Source organism: Megascapheus bottae, chromosome 30 (genome assembly GCF_031878675.1).
Source record: "Megascapheus bottae isolate mThoBot1 chromosome 30, mThoBot2.hap1, whole genome shotgun sequence".
NCBI lineage: Eukaryota > Metazoa > Chordata > Mammalia > Rodentia > Geomyidae > Megascapheus > Megascapheus bottae.
The window spans coordinates 646,228-662,082 of record NC_143538.1 but is presented as its reverse complement, the minus strand read 5'-3'; the positions used below and the strand labels follow the sequence as shown (position 1 = coordinate 662,082).

The 15,855-nt window shown below is 49.0% G+C and overlaps 1 protein-coding gene across 2 annotated transcripts in view; it reads left to right on the top strand.

Annotated features, from left to right (window-relative positions):
- Nucleotides 1–7,081: 7,081 nt before the first annotated feature.
- Tbc1d2b (TBC1 domain family member 2B) overlaps nt 7,082–15,855 on the top strand; it is a 55,228-nt gene continuing 46,454 nt past the window's right edge. Inside the window, exon 1 of one of the 2 annotated variants that reach the window (XM_090321756.1) lies at nt 7,082–7,481. In XM_090321756.1, the coding sequence (XP_090177882.1) occupies nt 7,122–7,481 (360 nt within the window). In that variant the 5' untranslated portion in view covers nt 7,082–7,121. Of the gene's footprint in view, nt 7,482–15,435; nt 15,474–15,855 lie in introns of those variants that run through there. The other variant, XM_090321757.1, reaches the window with a different exon arrangement.

The following is a 15,855-nucleotide window of genomic DNA, read 5'->3' as shown; positions in this document are numbered from 1 at the left end:
AGACAGAACTCAGGATGGTGGTGGCCCAGGGTTGAAGATTCATAAATTAGGCAAATTCAAAATCTATATTTACACTTAGAGAACAGGCTAGGCAAGGCTCGGGTGTGTGGATTGAGGTGGCAGCCATAAAAGGCTGGGGAAAGAGAGGGATTGGCCCGATAGACCTCTCTTTCCATCGGTCACCTTCTGCATCCTGGGCCTAGAGAAATCTCAGGGAACCCTGCCCCCCACCAACCTGAGGTTCCACAGTGAGGTGTAGGGAAAAAGATGGAGGCGCTCCAGGTGCTAAAGCGAGATTGACTGACTGCATCTCAACCCCTATTTGCTGTTGCAGAGATTGCATTTATCTCTGTTCCTTCACGGACAAAAATGGAGGGGTGTGGGCAGTGGGGTGCTCGTGGCTCACACCTGGCATCCTAGCTACTCAGGAGGCTGAGGTCTGAGGGCTGTGGTTCAAAGCCAGGTAAGAAACTCTGTGATTATTCTCCAATTAAGCAGCAACAAGTGGAAAATGGAGGGGTGGCTCAAGTGGTAGAGTATCAGATTTGAGGGGAAAAGCTAAGGGACAGCGCCTAGGGCCTGAGTTCAAGCCCCAGGACTGGCTGGCACACGAGCTTGTGCATGCACTCCCTCCCCCCCACCAATCAGTAGTAAAGGTGTGGCTCAAGTGGAAAAGCACTGGCCTTGAGATAAAAGAGATAAGAGACAGTGCCCAGACCCAGGTCCAAGTCCTGAGTAGAGCCCAGGACTGACACAGAAAAAAGAAAAGACAAAAGAAGCCAGGTGTCAGTGGCTCCCACCTGAAATCCTAGCTACTCAGGAGGCTGAGATCTGAGGATCGTGGTTCAACGTCAGGCTGGGCACAAAAATCTGTGAGACTCTTATCTCCAGTGAACCACCAGAAAAATGGCAGTGGCGTTGTGGCTCAAAGTGGTAGAGTGCTGGGCTGGGAGTTTGGCCTAGTGGTAGAGTGCTTGCCTAGCATGTACGAAGACCCAGGTTCGATTCCTCGATACCACATACATAGAAAAAGCTAGAAATGGTGCTGTGGCTCACGTGGAAGAGTACTAACCTTGAGAAAGCCCAGGGATAGCGCTCCGGCCCTGAATTCAAGTCCCAGGACTGGCACACCACACGTTTACATACACACACACACACACACACACACACACACACACACACACACACACACACACACACACACACACACAGAGTCCAGTTCCACATCCACCCTCTGCTGGTGAATCTCTGGCATTGCAGTCTTTGTCCCTGCAGAATTTCTGTCTCCTTGGGGCCCAGTGAATAGAAACGGATTATTGAACACATGACTGCTTCCTGAAGGGTTCCCCTCACCCTCCCAGGAGCGGGGCAATCTCTTGGGTGGCCCCAGGCCCAGGACGTTTGCCATGTCACGGCTGACGGAAAGCCAATGGGGTTTTGTAGTTAACTTGTGAATCACATGCTGACATTCTTCTGTAGCCCCACGTGATTGTTTTTTTCTATTTGTAGCACAAATTTGATTCATGAACTTGAGTAATGGAGAGGGGAAAAACGATCTCCTTTCTTTCCTTCTTCTCTTCTTTTTTTTTTTTTGTGCCAGTGCTGGGGCTTGAACTCAGGATTTCACACTCTTGCGTGACTTTCACCCAAGGTTGATGGTCTACCATTTAAACCACACCTCTGCTTCTGGCTTTTGACAGGTTAGCTGGCCATGAGAGTCTCAAAGACCTGTCTGCCCTGGCTGGCTTAGAACAAGGATCCTCAGATTTCAACTTCCAGAGTAGCTACAATTACAAGAAGGCCCACCAGCTTTGGAAAAGATGGCATTAGATAAATAGGGAAACCTCCATGGCTAACAGAACCTCAGACCCACCATAGTGTTAAAACAGCTGCCAGCCCTCCATAGAGCTTTCAGTTTGGGGGCTCTGAGCCTATGGCTTTCTAACAGTCCAGTTCAAAAAGGTTCCAATCAGGGAACCTTTGTATTTATCAGCAAAGGGAGTCTGCCAGTAGCTTTCTCCATAGAGAATCTAGTTCTCCTGAGCCTCGTACAAAAATCAAATTCTGGCCAGGCACCTGTGACTCATACTTGTAATCCTAGCTACTCAATTAGGTGAGGATCACAGTTCAAAGCCAGCTTGGGCAGGAAACTGTGAGATTCTTATCTCCAGTGGAAAAAAGCTAAGGGACAGTTGCCCACACCCTAAGTGCACGCTCCAGAATTATTACATGTGCACACGCATGCATGCATGTTCACATGCACACACAAATTCTTCAGAATGGCAAGCCAGTTGCTCCTGGCATTTGGGATTAGTTCAGAGCTTAATGGGAAGGACAGAGGCCGAGGACCACACCTTAAGAAACCTGTTGTACAACCTCCTGGGGCCAGGTGGCCGCCCAGGGGCCCCTGGCTGCTGGGATTGGAGCCCTGACCTCCTGTCCTTTCCCCCTGACCCTTTACAGCTGGGGATGGCTAGGATAACGGGGGTGGTAATTAGGGCTGAGATATATCTCAGTGGCAAAGTACTTGCCTAGCAAATTACCATATCATGGGTTCAATCCCCAAAGCCAAAAAAACAAACACAAACAAACAAACAAAAAAACACAGAAAAACTGCAGTTAAAATGTGTTACTTAAAAATAAATGGAAGCCAGGTGTGGTGACTCACGCCTGTAATCCTAGCTACTCAGGAGGCTGACATCACAGTTCAAAGCCAGCCTGGGCACTAAAGACCAGGAGACTCTTATCTCCAATTTATCACTAGAAAACCGAAAGTGTTGCTGTGGCTCAAGGGGTAGGGTTGGTAGCCTTAAGCTGAAGAGCTCAAGGATAGCACCCAGGCCCAGAATTCAAGCCCCATGACTGAATCAAATAAATAAATAACTAAATAAATGGAAGAGGGGCTGGAAGTTTTGCCTAGTGGGTAGAGTGTTTGCTGAGAATGCACTAAGACTGGGGTTCAATTCCTCAGTACTGCATACATAGAAAAGCCCAAAGTGATGCTGTGGCTCAAGTGGTAGAATGCTAGCCTTGAGCAAAGCCCAAGAACAGAGCTCAGTCCCTTAAGTTCAAGCCCCAGGACTGGCAAAAATAAATAAATAAATAAATAAATAAACGGAGGAAGCCAGGCCCTGGTGGCTCACCACTGTAATCCTAGCTACGTAGTAGGCTAAGATCTGAGGATCTCGGTTCAAAGCCAGCTTGGGCAGTAAAGTCTGTGAGACTTTTATCTCCAATAATACGCCAGAAAACTGGAAGTGGGGCTGTGGCTCAAGGGGTAGACCAGTTGCCTTGAGCTAAGGAGCTCAAAGACAACACCCAGGCTCAGAGTTCAAGGCCCATGACCAAAAGAAAAGAAAAAATAGTAGCCTCCCTACTCACTCTAGCACCTATTCTTAAGAGGTTATGAGGTTTTTTTCCCCTTTCTACTTTATTGAATGCTGACTGCTTTTTGGCTTATCGCCCCCATACAACTTTTCTTCTGTGTGTGTGTGTGTGTGTATATTTGTGAGTATTTTTTCTTGTGCTGGTCCTGGGGCTTGAGCACGGGGTGTGGGTGCTGTCCCTGAACTTCTTTTGGTCAAGGCTAGCACTCCATTACTTGAGCTTGAGCCACAGCTCTACTTCTGGCTTTTTTTTTTTTTTTTAATCATTGACAAAAGTTTCGGGCTGGGAATGTGGCTTGCCTAGCATACATGAAGCCCTGGGTTCAATTCCTCAGTACCACATAAACAGAAAAAAGTCAGAAGCAGCTCTGTGGCTCAAGAGTTCTAGCCTTGAGTAAAAGAAACCCAGGGACAGTGCCCAGGCCCTGAACTCAAGCCGTAGGACTAGCAAAAGCACAGAGTCTCACAGACTTTTCGTCCCTGGACTGGCTTTGAACTGCTATCCCCAAATCACAGCCTCTTGAGGTAGCTAGGATTACAAGGTATTCTTTATTTATTTAGTGCTCATACTGGAGCTTGAATTCAGGGTCTGGACACTGAGCTTTCTTACACAACACTGGTGCTCTACCACTTGAGTCACAGCTCCACTTCCTGCTTTTTGCTGCATCCTTCCAGGGATCCTTTGACTTAATTAGGCCATTGGTTGGAGTTGGCTGAGGGCTTGGAGAGGGGGACAAAGGCAGAGAGATTAATACCCTGGGCCTGGAGCCAGGCCTGGGAGACAGTGAGGAACAGGAGAAATACAGACCTACTGTCACAGCCCCTTCTCCTGCTGGGGTTCCAGGGCCTGGGATCTTAGCCAACATCACAAATCCCTCCCTTTTGGAACAAGATCCATGAGGGTGTATAGATTTGCCTGGCGATTTGGTAGGGAAATGAGGCCCACTGGCTTCCCGAGTGAGACTGGCAATGGAAACAGGCTTACAGAGCCCACATCCTGGGCTGAACCTATTTTTTCCAGAATGTTCCAGATGCCTAGAGCTTTCTACAGCAAGACCAGGCCCAGTGCTGATGCGAGATGCCCAATGCTGGTCCAAGCAAAGGCTGGGGAGGTGTGTGGAGTGGGGGGTTTGGGACAACCTACCATCTCCATCTATCTTAATCCATCTCAATCCATCCAGAACCTCTGGAAAACCTTCCCCAGTCCTCAGCCCCCTCCTTGAGGTCCCTCAAAGACCAATGTCCTGTGGTCAGAGACCAACTCTTCACAGCTTGTTTAGAATGGGTCGGGGAAGTGAGACCTTGATTTTCTAATTTCCCCGGAACCTAGTTAGAGGAAATTGCCAAGCCAGGAGGAAGTAGCCTTGCTACTTAACAGGAAAAACTTGAGCAGTGAACTTGCTCTTCCTTGGCTAGTCCTGGATCAAACCCCAAGGAATACAAGGCTTAGGGTAATTCACTATAAACCCATGGCCCGCAGGAGATGTTGCTAGGGTTGAGTCAGTGGCTCCCATCTGGTAGACCAGCTACTCAGGAGGCTGAGATCTGAGGATCAAGGTTCAAAACCAGCCCCGGCACTAAAGTCTGTGAGACTCTTATCGCCAATGAACCACCAGAAAACTGAAAGTAGCGCTGTGGCTCAAGGGGTAGCCTTGAGCTAAAGAGCTCAGGGACAGCGCCCAGGCCCAGAGTTCAAGCCCCAATGACCCCCCCACACACAAAAAAAAGTGTCCAAGGACAGAGTTCAAGTCCCAGGACTGGCAACAACAACAACAAACAGAGCAGACCAAGTTACTGGCTTGTGATCTTGTGGGAGGCCAGGGAGGGAAATGACTCCATTTTAGATCTGGCCAGTCAGGCAGAGGCCAAATTGGTTTATTCTGTACATAAGTATAACCCCAAACTTCTGGCCTGCTTTCTTCATGTGCGATAAGAATAACATATTGAAGAAAAGCGACATCAAAATGAACAAACATTGATCAAACAACTAAAAAGTCATGTGGCTATGATGTCAATATACTAGTAATGGTTCAAAGGCCATTCCCCAGGCCAGGCATATCGGCACATGACTGTTGTCCAAGCCGTCAGGATATAGAAATTGAGAGGATCGTGGTTCAAGGCCAGCTTGAACAAAATAGTCGTGAGCTACCCATCTTCACAAGCATGCTAATTGTGGTAGTGTGCATCTGTAATCCAGGGTACTCAGGAAGAAAAGGTAGGGGGATCAAAGTCCAAGAACAATCCCAGGCAAAATAAATAAATAACGGGGGGGGTGGTTTAAGACTGTGGCTTCAGGGATGTAATTCTTACCAAAATGGCTCTAACTTCAAATTCCAGTACCATGTAGAAAAAGACAAAACAACAAAAAAGAAAAAAAAATCTGTAACTGCCCTAAAAGAAGATTTGTAGATTGCTTTTATTCCCTCAGTTGGCCAGAATGTTTATGTAGCCAGTTATAAATTTAAATGCATAACTCAGCCCTGTACTGTCAAGGGCACAATTACGGCTATTGCTTCAAATCCTTATTTTGAGTTTCCTTTTTGAAACAGGGTCTCATAGAACCCAGCTGCCTTCAAAAACTCATAATCCAGCAAGTGCCTAGCTCATTGTTTTTTTTTTTTAAATCTCCACAATGGCCAGGCAGTGACTGGCTCAGCCATGCAACATCCATCACTGCTTAAAACCGTACCTGGCTCTCAGAAGGCACCCAATACATATTTATTTAGTTCATTGTGTGCTCTGGGCTGTGGAAAGGCCAGATATGTTTTGGCTTTCATTCATGAGCTCTGCAAATATTTACTGAACACCCACTCAGCACCAGGCAACAGACGCTGTCATTTTCACAGTGACTCTGGTTGGGCGGATCAAGGTTGGCTGGATGCCAGTGGCTCACGCCTTTCATCCTGGCTACCCTGGAGGCTGAGATCTGAGGATCAGGGTTCAAAGGCAGCCCAGGCAGGAAAAGTCCAGAAAGAGTCATTGTCCATTAACTAATAAGGAGCCAGAAGTGGAGTGTGGCTTAAGTGGTAAAGTGCTAGCCTTGGGTGAAAAGTGAAGGGGTGATACCCAGGCCCTGATTGCCATGTACACACGTGTGCGGGCACACACACACACACACACACACACACACGATTTACCTGGAGGCAGCATTCATATACAGTGTATCCCGTTTTTTCTTTTTCTTTTTTTTTTTTTTTGTGGGTCAGGGGACCTGAGCTCTGGTCCTGGGCTCTGTCCCTAAGCTCTATCAGCTCAAGGCTACCGCCCTACCCTTGAAGCCACAGCCCCACTTCCCGTTTTCTAGAGGTTAATTGGAGATCAGAGTCTCAGGTCCTTTTTGTGCCCAGGCTGGCTTTGAACCTTGATCCTCAGATCTCAGCCTCCTGAGTTGCTAGGATGACAGGCGTGAGCCATCGAGCCCGGCTTGTTTTGGTTGGTTTTTGTCATTCCTGGGGCTTGAACTCAGGGCCTGGACGCTGCCCCTGAGGTTTTTTTTTTTTTTTTTCTCCAGGCTAGTCGCACGCGGTCTTTCCTGCCTGGGTTGGCTTCGAACCGCCACGGTCAGATCTCAGCAGCGCTGGGTGGCGGTGGGCGTGGCCTGCAGCGGTGGGCGGAGGACTACAAGCCCCAGCATGCCCCGCGCGGAGGCCGTGCGGAGGGCGTGGCGCGGCGCCTCGGCGGCGGCGGTGGCGGCCGCGGCGGCTGCGAGGCGACCCGGGCGTGGGGCGGCGGGAGATGCCGGGAGCCGGAGCCCGCGCTGAAGAGGACGGCGACGGCGATGGCACCGGCGGGGCCCCGGCGGGCGCGGCGGCCGAGGCGGGGCCGGGGCGGGAGCCCGCGCGGCTGTGCGGGTACCTGCAGAAGCTGTCGGGCAAGGGCCCGCTGCGCGGCTACCGCAGCCGCTGGTTCGTGTTCGACGCCCGCCGCTGCTGCCTCTACTACTTCAAGAGCCCGCAGGACGCGCTGCCGCTCGGCCGCCTGGACATCGCCGACGCCTGCTTCAGCTACGACGGCCCCGACGAGGCCGCCGAGCCCGGCGCCGAGCCGCCCGCCCACTTCCAGGTGCACAGCGCGGGAGCCGTCACGGTGCTCAAGGTGCGGAGTTCGCGGCCCGCGCCCGCCGCCCCGCCCGAGCCTGCCCTCCACCCCCAGCTCCTTCCACACCCCGGCCCCTTTGCCCATGGCCGGGGCTTGGGGCGCGGGGAGGGGGCTCCCCAGGCCCCTCTCCCAGGATCCCTGGGCCACCCCGCGCCCCCTCCCCCTGCGCCCGCCCTCCACCCCCCCACCGCCCCCTCTCCCCCCCTGCCTTCTACCCCCACCCTCCTCCTGCGTCCTCCCCTTCCCCGCCTTCTCCCCCCCCCCTGCGCCCTCTCCCCCCTCCCCCCCCCCGCGCCCTCTCCCCCTGCACCCTCTTCTCATGCACCTTCTCTGGACCTCTGTCAGCGCCCATCCTTGCTCTGGGGCAGCCCCCACTGTAAGTAGGTTTACACCCCTGCGCGGATGACCTTGAGTATGTCCTTTGACCCCCCCCCCTCTGTGCTTTTTTAATTCTTTTTTTCTTTTTTAATTCTTTTTTTTTTGCCAGTCCTGGGGCTTGAACTCAAGGCCTAGGCACTGACCCTGAGTTTCTTTGCACAAGGCTATTACTCTTACCACTTGAGCCACATGCTGCCTTCTGGCCTTTTCTGTGTATGTGGTACTGAGGACTCGAACCCAGGGCCTCAAGCTATAGACAGGATCTATCTTAATTAGGGACGCTGGGAGGGAACGACTCCATATTGCTCTGTAAATGTTAGTTCATTTAGAATCAGAGAGACAGACATAGAGAGAGACACCCTGACTCAGGCACCTGGACGTATGTAACTGTCATCTTGCTCCCCTCCACGGTGGGCAGGGGGTACCAATCCAGGGCACCCAGCCTGGAAGTCCATGGCAGAGCTGTGATCCTGCTTCTTTGCTCCTTTAGGCTGAGAGAGAGGTGTGAGTCTCATTAGAGGCTCCCTTAACCTTCCAGGAGGGAATGGGCAGGGAGTTGTGGTAAAATAGGAGTCCAGATGGGAGGACAGTCTTCCTGCCCTAGGGAATTAAAAAGAAAAAGGACTTCATTTTTTAGGGGTTGTCTGCTTTACCTCCCCCCCCCCCCAACAGACTCTGAGCTGCCTCTCAGGACCTTGCTATCAGCTTGCTTTGTCCCTCCACTCTCATCCACACTCCTCTTTCTGGCTAACTCTTCCGGGTTGCAAGCTGGGATTTCTCCAGAGCCAGCAGGGTTGGGCCCAGCCCTCTCAGAGCTACTGGCCAAGGGAAGAGAAAAGTGAGCAAACAAGGACCATTCCCTGAGATCTTCAGAGCCTGCAACAGCTGGAGTCTCTCTCTGAAGCCATTCTGAAGAGCCTGTCTTTTTTGAGCCAATTCCCGCAGTCTGATTCCTGATTCTTGTGGTCTTTCTCCTCCCCCCTCCCCCCAGTGGTGGGACTTGAACTCAGATCCTGGGCACTGTCTCTGAGCTCTTTTGCTCAAGGCTGGCATTCTACTACTTTGAGCCATAGGTCTGGTTTTCTGGTGGTTCCTCAAAGATGAGAGTTTCACGGACTTCCCTGCCTGGGTTGACTTTGAACTGCTATCCCCAGATCTCAGTCTCCTGAGTAGCTGGGATGACATGGTGTGAGCCACCAGTGCTTGGCTTCCTGTGGTATTTTGGGCTCTTCTTGCCTCTGAGTGGGTGCATACACACATAGTCTGTTTCTTCGAGGAATCCAAGCAGGTTTGCCGTTCTACTTGAGGTATAAACTTGGGGAATAATCCCATTGAGTTCACAGAACTTTCATCAAAGGCAGAGACTTGTCCACATTGTACACGTAGACTGTCCCTGTGTTAATTGAATTTCCGGTGGAATTGTTTGTTAAAGAGCTTCCTGTTTTAGATTCTCTTAGATGACCTTCAGAGTCCTCTATCAGTTCTTTCACTTAAAGAAATAAAATCTAAGTAATGGTTGTAGCTATGTAAGTGGAAAAGAAAAGCTTTGCTGTCTGGAGTGTAGCTTCAGATGTGGATGAACTTGAACTTGCAGCCGGAATGTACCAGTACTGTGTGTTGTTGACAAGTTTTATCCATTCTTTTGCTTTCCTTATTGGATGGTTTTGAGGTTCTGGAAAAGAGTATGGAAAATGGTTGGTGTATACCTGGCAGCTATATAAATAAATACCAGGCCACATCTTTGGCCAAACATATGGTATACTCATAATATTCCCACAGTGGAAGGGTACTGGCAAGAATGTGAAGGAGCAGAGTACTGTCTTTGGATCAGAAATATGGTGAAAAGGGACAGAATGAAAACAGGGAGCCAGTGGCACATGGTTGTCATCCTAGCTACTCAGGAGGCTGAGATCTCAGGATCCGGCTTTAAAGCCAGCCCAGGCAGTAAAGACTCTTATCTCCAATGAGCCATCCAAAAGCTTGGAAGTCTCGGTGTGGTTCAAGTGTTAGAGCATCAGCTTTGGGGGAGGGGACGGGAAGGAAGCCGCCTTCATGAATATTCATACAGGTCAATTTAATATGTAAATCCCCAAATAAGAGATACCGGAAGATAATGGTCAGCTTGATAAAGACGGTGGAAAAATAGATAAGGTTTCCCTAAAAGAAAGGAGCAGTCCTTGTCAGAAAGAACGACATCGCCCCATTTGTAAGAAAATGAAAAGACTTAGAAAAAATCATATTAAGTGAAGTAAGCCAGACTCGAAGGAACATTGGCCCAATAGTCTCCCTCATTTGTCATAATCAGTAGACATCTTGGGCTCTCCTAGCAGAGATTTACAATAGAACAAAATCAAGAGACATTAGGCTAAATAGTATGACACTAAATATAAGGACCTCCTAGATAAGGAAACAAAAGCCATATAATGAGTGACTGTTGTCCTTAATGTACTATGTTATCACGCATCTCTTTTGCCATCCCTTGGTTATCTCATATTGTTGCAATTTTTCACCTTATTATCTGATATATTTTATATGTGCTTAATTGGTTATTTGAAATTGGATAGGGAAGGGGGGAAATCAAGATAAGCGGGGGGGAGGGTGGGAGGGAAATGGGGACCATGTCATGAGAAAGGGTATCAATGTTTGTGAAGTTAAGCACCTTCTATCTGGTGAATATAATGTAACCCTTCTATTAATCACAATAAAAAAATTATAAAAAAAAAAAGAAAGGAGCAGTCTAGATATAAGGTGAGTTTTTTGTTTTGTTTTGTTTTGCCAGTGCTGGGCCTTGAACTCAGGCCCTGAGCACTGTCCTTGGACTTTCTCAAGGCCAGAGCTCTACCACTTGAGCCACAACACCACTTCCAGCTTTTTTCTATGTATATGGTACCAAAGAATCGAATCTGGATCTTTGTGCTAGCTAGGCAAGCACTCTACCACCAGGCCAAACTTCTGGCCCTGAGGGTGAGCTTTTTTTTTATTATTTTTTTTGCCAGTCCTGGGCTTGGGCTCAGGGCTTGAGCACTATGCTTGGACTTTCGTGCCTGCTAGGCAAGCACTCTACCACTAGGCCAAACTCCCGCCCCCCCCCCCTTTTTTTTTAAAGATGAACTTAGCGGGGCCCAGTGGCTCACACCTATCACCATAGCTACCCAGGAGGTTGAGACCTGAGGATTGCAGTTCAAAGTCAACCTGGGCACTAAAGACTATGAGCCTATTATCTCCAGAAAAGAAGAAGTGGGGCTGTGGCTCAAGGGGTAGGGTGATAGCCTTGAATTGAAGAGCTCAGGGACGGCGCCCAGGCTCAGTGGACAAGCCCTGTGATCCACAAAAAAGCAACAACAACAACAACAAAACTTTAGTGTACAGTAATTCCTTTTGAGCTGTAGGAGTAAGAAATCTATGGTAGGGAAAATGTGAAATAACAATATATTCTCCTTTTTACATGAGCTGATCCAACAACTAGTTTCCGTAGCGGTCAGTGCTTCATGTTGGGGCTGCCCCAACCACAGGGGAGGCCCCAGTTTCCAGTGAATGAGGATTTAGTCCTGTGCGAAGCTGGCTGTAGATCATTGTATAGATTCCATTCCTCTGACAGATGTATTAAAAAAAGCAGAAAGACTAGTGATTAGCAAATCACTCCAAATCACTCCCATCTTAGCATTATAGCATCAAGATGTTTCTTATTTTATAACATCTGTCCCGCCTTCTCTGGAGAAGCTGTGGCTTTGCTGGGCTTTTCCAAAATGCTCCATGGCTTGAGTCTTGACGAAAGCTGCTTGTGGAATTTCTTGGTAAACTCCTTTGATCTGGGCCAGTGCCATACGTTTTACAGATGAGGGAAGAAGAGACCTAAACAGGGTGTGATTTTTGCATGATGTCACTGAGACCCCTGAAAGTCAAGCTCTGGAAATGAGGGGTGTCACTGTGGTGTCTAATTGGGGAATCTGTTCTGGCAAGTCTCCTCCTTGTGACTTTGGCGTCATTTGTTTTGGATTAGGTAAGGTGTGGCGGTTTTTGTGTTTTGTTTTTTCCTTTTACCATTTTCATGTCTGCCTTCTTCAGTAAATACCAGAAGCATTTTCCTGCCCAAGTTTGTATCAAGTGGATGGCACCTTTTAGTGGACAGTTGGTAACTGATCTGTATGCGTGTGTGTGTGTGTGTGTGTGTATGTGTGTGTGTGCACGCACATGTGCATGCATGTGAGCCAGGGGACTCAAGGCTTTTCACTGAGGTTCACTTTGTTGGAAGTCCAGAGACAGTGAGCTGGCACTGGGGGCCAGGAGGGTGCATGGGTAATGGAGTAAAGCTTGAATCGTCCTGTCCTTTCCCATCTCTGAGGTCTCTGGAGCCCAAGGAGCTCCCCTACTTTTCTTCTTTGTCTTTTTTACTTGTGCCTATACTAGGATTTGAACTCAGGGCCTGGGCACTGTCCCTTAGCTTTTTCACAGAAAACTGATGCTCTTCAACCAAAGCTTTCATTTCCAGCTTTTTTTTTTTTTAATTTGTTCCTTAGCCATAAGTATCTCATGGATTCCCTCTCCTTCCCCCTGGCTGGCTTTGAACCTTGACCCTCAGATCTCAGCCTCCTGAGTAGCCAGGATAACAGGTGTGAGCTGTTGGTGCATGGCTTTGCTCCTTTTCTTGAAGGCATCTGGATTTCACATGGACCTACGCTGTGGGTTTCAGTCACATGTAACTGGCCAGCCGCGCATCCCTATTCTGAACCCATTTTTGTAGGAAGCATGCCTATTCTCTGGTGTTGAAACTGCTCTCAGCTTCACAACAAACATTTGTTGGCTTGAGTAATCATAGTGTGTTCAGTACAGAATAGATGTGGTCAACCAATCTTCCTTGCCAAATTATTCTGTGAAACGCTTCTGTGCTGGGCATCCAGATCCACTTCAGACCATCTGGATGCACTTGAAGGTCCACGCTGGGGGTCTTGAAGCATTACTTCCATCTTTAGGTTGTGAGCACTTTTCCTGGCTTTGTGGTGGCTTCTCATTGGTACGTGACAGGGAAGGGGCGTCCTTTACATGAAGCTCTAACTTGGATATGGCTGAGGCTAGAATCTGTGGTTTTCAGAATAATTTCCCTAAGCATCGCGCTGACTTGGAGAGACTTACGTGACTAGTTTTTATCAAAAAGAACTCCCTGGAGATGTTGGGTCAGGGACACTGGTAGGTTTCAGTGTAATTGGGGAGACTTTACTTCCTCTTGGGTCAGCAAGATAATGTGCCCAGTAAAATGAGTGTCAGCACCTCCTCTCTCCCTCTCTCTCTCTCTCTCTCTCTCTCTCTCTCTCTCTCTCTCTCTCTCTCTCTCTCTCTCTCTCTTCTTTTTGGTGCTGGTTCTGGTGCTTGAATTTAGGGCCTGGGCATTGTCCCTAAGCTTTTTTTTTTTTTGGCCCCCTTCTCTTTCTGGCCCCGCTCGCTCCGGCCCCGCTAGGCAAGCACTTTAACCGCTAGGCCAAACTCCCGGGCCCTGTCCCTAAGCTTTTTCACTGAAGATTAACAGTCTTCCACTTGAGTGAGGTAAGACCAGAGTCTCACAGACTTTCCTTCTTGGGTTGGCTTTGTTTTTTTTTTTTTTTTTTTTTTTGCCATTCCTGGGCTTGAGCTCAGGGCCTGAGCACTGTCCTTGGATTTTTCTCAAGGCTAGAACTCTACCACTTGAGCCTCAGCACCACTTCTGGCTTTTTCTAAGCATGTGGTACCAAGGAATCGAACCCGGGTCTTCCTGCGTGCTAGGCAAGCATTCTACCACTAGGCCAAACTCCCGGCCCCCTGGGTTGGCTTTGAACTGTGATCCTTAGATCTCAAGTCTGGGGAGTAGCTAGGATTACAGGCCTGAGCCATTGTATCTAGCTTGCATCGGTATCTTTTAATGAGCTTTCAGGCTGCTATTTACTTGGTTTTTGCAGAGATCTATTATGCAGGAGAGCTGGAAGCTTCTGGGAGAAAGGGTTTGGATCTGAGATCTTTTTTCTGGCCTGGCTCCCCTAGCAGCAAGGCCTTCCTTGAGGCTGCCTTGTCAGGCCGGGCTGGGTGTCTGGGCTCCAGCCTAGGACAGGCCAGTGTTATCAGGGATGTTGATCTTGGATTATAGGAATTATTTCTAGGCAGATAGCCAGTTCTAATTTTCCTCCCCAGCTCTTTTCTGCTCAGGGGAGATGGCTTGCAGAGAAGGTGGCATACTTTCTAAGTGTTACTATCAGCCAGCTACTCACCCAGCAGGCCTGATAGAGCCAGGCCCCATGGGTACCCAGACAGACGTTATGCATTGCCCATGTGCCTGTTCTTGGGGTGTGACTAGGGCATGATATTAAGTGGCTCTGCAAGCTAGTGGAAGTCCTGAAGTGTTTTACTCCAAGCACCATTGTCCCATAGTCAGAGGGCTACTTGCACTCTGCACCATCCAGTGAAGAAACTGAGTCCCACAGTTAGTGCAATCCTGGTGCTCATGAAGCTTGCTTTGACCATGCTTCCACTGTGTCTGAGTCATTAGTCAGGCTTCTTCCTTTTCAGTGTACATCAATACTCAAACTGTTCATTTCACAGTTTTGTACCAGTACCCATGGTTCACACTGATAGTCCTAGCCACTCAGGAGGCTGAGATCTGAGAATTGTGATTTGCCGTCATCCCAGGCAGACAAAGCCTATTTACTATTATCTCCTGATTACCAGTAAAAAAGCTGGAAGTGGAGCTGTGGCTCAAGTGGTAGAGCACCAGTGCCTTGAGGGCATGAGGCCCTGAGTTCAAGCCCAGGGACTAGCACAAAAAATATATTTTGTGTTGAAAGCCTAGATTTAAGTAAACTGAATCACATAAAGATTGGGAATGAGCTTATAGTGGCACGGCCCCCTGAGTTTGAGGCCAACCTGGGGCCACTTAGTAAGGCCTTGTCTTAAAAAAAGTGGGGGTGGGGGGGTGGCAGGAGTTTAGCCTAGTGGTAGAGTGCTTGCCTAGCATGCACGAAGACCTGGGTTCAATTCTTTGGTACCACATACATAGAAAAAAGCTGGAAGTGCTCAAGAGGTGTAGAGCTCTAGCCTTGAGAAAGTCCAAGGACAGTGCTCAGGCCCTGAGTTCAAGCCCAGGACTGGCAAAAAAAAAAAAAAAAAGGATGGCACAACTGGCCTAAACAGGTTATAAACTTCAGTGGCACAACTGGCCTAAACAGGTTATAAACTCCAGTGGGAGCTGCCTGAACAGGAAGTATTAGCCGTGTGTCCTGGCCCTTGTCCTCGTGGGGTGGAGGTAATCAGCTCTTGGCAGTGGGCTAGAGCTTTCCTCCCTGGCCAGCCTCAGAAGGAATTTGGCTGTCTATCTGTGCATGCTGCCTAGAACGTTTCATTTCTGTTCTCTGAAGGGAAGCCGGCATGCAAGTGTTAGAATGCAGATTTCCAGGTCTTGCCCTAGGTCTGCTCTGTGGGCTAGGAGTGAGAATTAGCCTCCTGACCCTGCTGGGAGCTCTGGGCCTCTGTGACTCTGCCTTCCGAGTGGCTGGCTGTTCTCTGGCTCTGTTTGATGATGACTTTCTAAGTAGATGAGAAACAACTGCACTGTGTGGGTGGGACCTGTGAGGCACGAGCCCTTTTCCGCAGGTGAGCTGTGCTGTGGTTTGTAGCTGCATATCTACTTTACATTCTGAGTTTCTATTTTCCGGAGCTGTGGTTTGGACCCAATTCTCTCTCAACCCTGGGTTTCTGTCCCCACGCTAAGGTCCCCTTGGAGGGAGTATTTGCCTGACATCTTTAGATCTCTCCCTTTTCCCTCCCTCCTTCCCTTCCTCCCTCTCTTCCTCTTTTCCTCTCTCTCTGTCTCCTTTGCTTTTGTGCCAATACTGAGGCTTGAACTCAGGACCTGGGTGCTGTCCCTTAGCTTTTTTTTTTTTTTCCTCAAGGCTAGTGCTCTACCACTTTGAGCCACTGCTCCACTTCCGGTTTTCAGGTGGTTCACTGGAGATAAGAGTCTCAGGGAATTCTT